Source organism: Tupaia chinensis, unplaced genomic scaffold (assembly GCF_000334495.1).
Source record: "Tupaia chinensis unplaced genomic scaffold, TupChi_1.0 Scaffold000561_1, whole genome shotgun sequence".
Classification (NCBI taxonomy): Eukaryota; Metazoa; Chordata; class Mammalia; order Scandentia; family Tupaiidae; genus Tupaia; species Tupaia belangeri.
The window spans coordinates 2,688,735-2,691,779 of record NW_006160074.1 but is presented as its reverse complement, the minus strand read 5'-3'; the positions used below and the strand labels follow the sequence as shown (position 1 = coordinate 2,691,779).

At 59.9% G+C, this 3,045-nt stretch overlaps 1 protein-coding gene across 1 annotated transcript in view; it reads right to left on the bottom strand.

Annotated features, from left to right (window-relative positions):
• The window catches only part of DGKZ (diacylglycerol kinase zeta), a 46,350-nt gene extending 43,381 nt beyond the window's left edge, over positions 1-2,969 (bottom strand). The window contains exon 1 of the mRNA XM_006157776.3: positions 2,926-2,969. Coding sequence (XP_006157838.1) covers positions 2,926-2,954 — 29 coding nt within the window. The 5' untranslated portion in view covers positions 2,955-2,969. The remainder of the gene's footprint in view (positions 1-2,925) is intronic.
• Positions 2,970-3,045: the final 76 nt, after the last annotated feature.

Here is a 3,045-nt window from a genome sequence, read left to right as displayed (position 1 = left end):
CCTGCTTCCAGCCTGTGCTGGCGTGGGAAGGAAATCCATTTCTCAGAAACCCCCACGCCCCTAAAAGTGGCTACTGCCCTGCTGAAAGCCCTATCTTCAACTGACGTCAGCCACTGCCAGGCCTCAATCCGCTTCCGCTTCCAGCCTTCGCCCTCGGAGTTTTTGCCCCCGCATTTCTGCCTAAAAGCCTTTTCTCTCTGTGAAGGGCTTGCAGTGGCTTTTCTTAGCAGCTCCTCACAGCGGGATGGGAGGTTGAGCTGAGAGCCAGAGCTGCCCGGAACTGCAGTGGGCAGGCGGAGGATGTGAACAGGGCCGCGGCAGGCCGAGCTCCTGCCAGTCCCCAGGGCAGCCTGTGCAAGCAACAGCGGCGTGGGTCATCAGGCCACTCAGGACCACACTGCTCGGAGGGAGGCCTTAGCCGGAAAACACAGCTTGTCCCGCTGCAGCTCCCTGGGCCTGCAGGGGTCTGAGGGCCCAGGTTGCTGCCTCTCCTGGGCCTCCTCTGTCCTCTACTCAGAGGGTAGTGTCCTCCTTGTCGTGATCCTTAGCTCTGGTGCTAAGACTGAGCCCCGGGCCTACCCCAGGGGTGAGGAGGAATCCTGCCCGATCTGCCCAGGGGTGAGAGCTGGGGCTCACCCTGGTGCTGCCTTCTGTTGCCCTCACACAGGTGACCCAGAGGCCTCCTGCTCCTTCACAGCCAGGGAGGAGCCACAGCTTGCTTTCCTTGTATCCTTGGGGACCAGAGGCGGCAAACTGGGCAGTGGAGGGACCTCTTTTCTAGAGCTGCCTGGGGGAATCCCACACGGGCAGCTGTGTGTGTGTGTGTGTGTGGGGGGGGTGAGTGTGTGTGCGTGTGTGCATGCACATGTGTGCGTGTGTGCGTGCACGTGTGTGTGAATGTATGGGTGTGTGGGTGGGTGAGTATATATGAGTGTGTGTACATGTGTGTGAGTGTGCAAGTGTGCACACGCACGTGCGTGTGGGTGAGTGTATGGGTGAGTGTGTGGGTGGGTGAGTGTATGTGAGTGTGTGCACGCACGTGTGTGTGGGTGAGTGTATGGGCAAATGTGTGGGTGGTGAGTGTATGGGTGAGTGTGTGGGCGGGTGAGTGTATATGAGTGTGTGTGCACGTGTGTGAGTGTGTGAGTGTGCGTGTGCATGCTGCACCTTCCATCTCAGCCCCTTCAGTACTCTCCGTTCTCTAAGCCTCTACCCCACTCTGCCCTTCTTTCCAACTCCAGATGCTCCTTGTCCCCGATCCACAGCCTAGGGAAATCTCAGCGTCACCGCCTTATGTCACAGGTAAGGACTGAGGCCCAGAGAGACACAGTGCAGCTCACGGACACACAGCAAATGTCTGGCAGAAGTACAAACACAAACGGGGCCCCTGGCTCCTGAACTAATATTTCTTTCAGGATTTGACATTCTCTGCTCCATTCTCTGCCAGCCCCCCACTCCCCAGGAGGACTTTCAGGGGCTCCTCTATCTGCAGCTGGAAGCACAGGATGGACGCTCTCCTCTGGGTGCGGTATTCCGGAAGAACTTGGTACTGGAGATCAATGTACCCATGACGGCCCGTGGGTATCCAAGCTCCTTCCATCCACTCCGCATCAAGCTTCCCTTCTTGACAGTGGAAAAGCTCTCTGCTCCTCCCTCCCATCTCCCCCAGGTGATGGCCTCAGGGCTGTGAATTGCTGGTGGCCCGGCTGGAGGCCTCAGGGGAGGCCCTGTTGAGTTGGACCAACCTGAACAGGCAGGTGTGGTCGTGCACCCCTGAGTGGGAGGCTGGGGGAGGAGCATCATGCCTAGCTCTGCCTCTCATCCTCTCTCTCCATAAAGAGGGAAAAAAAGAAACCAGGGCCTTTCAAGTTCCCAGGGCTTGGCCAGAAGCCTCAGGGAGAGCCAGGGCAGCCTCGGCCACACCCCAAGCCCCGCTTTGATTGTAAACAGACAGGAAACGTGTTCTATCCAACCAGGCTGATGGCTTTAAAGACTGCAGATGCCCCCGTGTCCCTGGATGTCACTCTGGGCCAGGTGCTTTAGAGCATCACCTCCAGGCTGAGACTGTGGTCCAGGAGAGGACGAGGAAGCTGGGGCCTTGCCCTGGGCTGCCCTTGACCCCCTGCACCCTCCTCTGCTCCAGCCTCTGACGAACTTATTTGCCGAGGGGCAGCCGTCCATCACAAACGTCCTCCAGGTCATCACAGTGGCCTCTGGAACCATGCCAGCTGGTTCCTCCAGGGCCCCCTGGGCAGAGGCCGCAGGCCAAGGGGCAGGTCATCTCACAGGCAGGAGAGGGTGAACTGACAAGGGGGTGGGGCTTGGGGGTGTTGGCGGCCACTGGATGCCGGGAGAGGGCCTTCTGTGACCCAGGGATTCAGAAGGGGGTTCCTTTCCCCATTTCTGGGCAGAAGGGTCTCAGTCATGGCGGCAAGGGGGCATCTCAAAGTCCTGCACAAACTAGTGCCTAGGGCAGGATCAACCCTGGGCTGCCTTCCCTGGGAAGATCTTTGAAGGGACACAGTCTCTCTTTCCGTTAGCTGGGACAGGGGGCGTTTGGCTCTGTCCAGCAGAAGGAGTTTGAAGGACCATGTCTCTGCGTGCTCTCTTTCTCTCTGTCTCTCTCTCATCAGCACCCGGTATGGCACGTGGTCTACACCAGCATTCAGTAACGGTTAATGAGCAGGGCTTTCACAGTTCGTGTTGAGAAGGGGTCCCAGAAGATGCCCCCCTCCCCAGGGCCAGAGGTCCCGTGGGAGCCAGAAGATGCCCCCCTCCCCAGGGCCAGAGGCCCCGTGGGAGTCAAATCTCAACCCCCAGCGCCTTGAGCAGGGCAGGCGGCGGGGCTGCTGCTTTGCTGGTTCAGTGTTGGCCGTGAAGAGGGTGGTCCCGAGCGCCGCGCCCCTTCTGCCCCACCCTCCTTACCTGTAAGACACCTGCTTTCGTAGGTGCATCTGCCGGAACTGCTCCTCCACCCGGGGCCCAGCGGCCGTGCCCCGGGGGCCCTCGGGCCAGGGCAGCGAGACCTCGGCCTCGTCCCCAGGC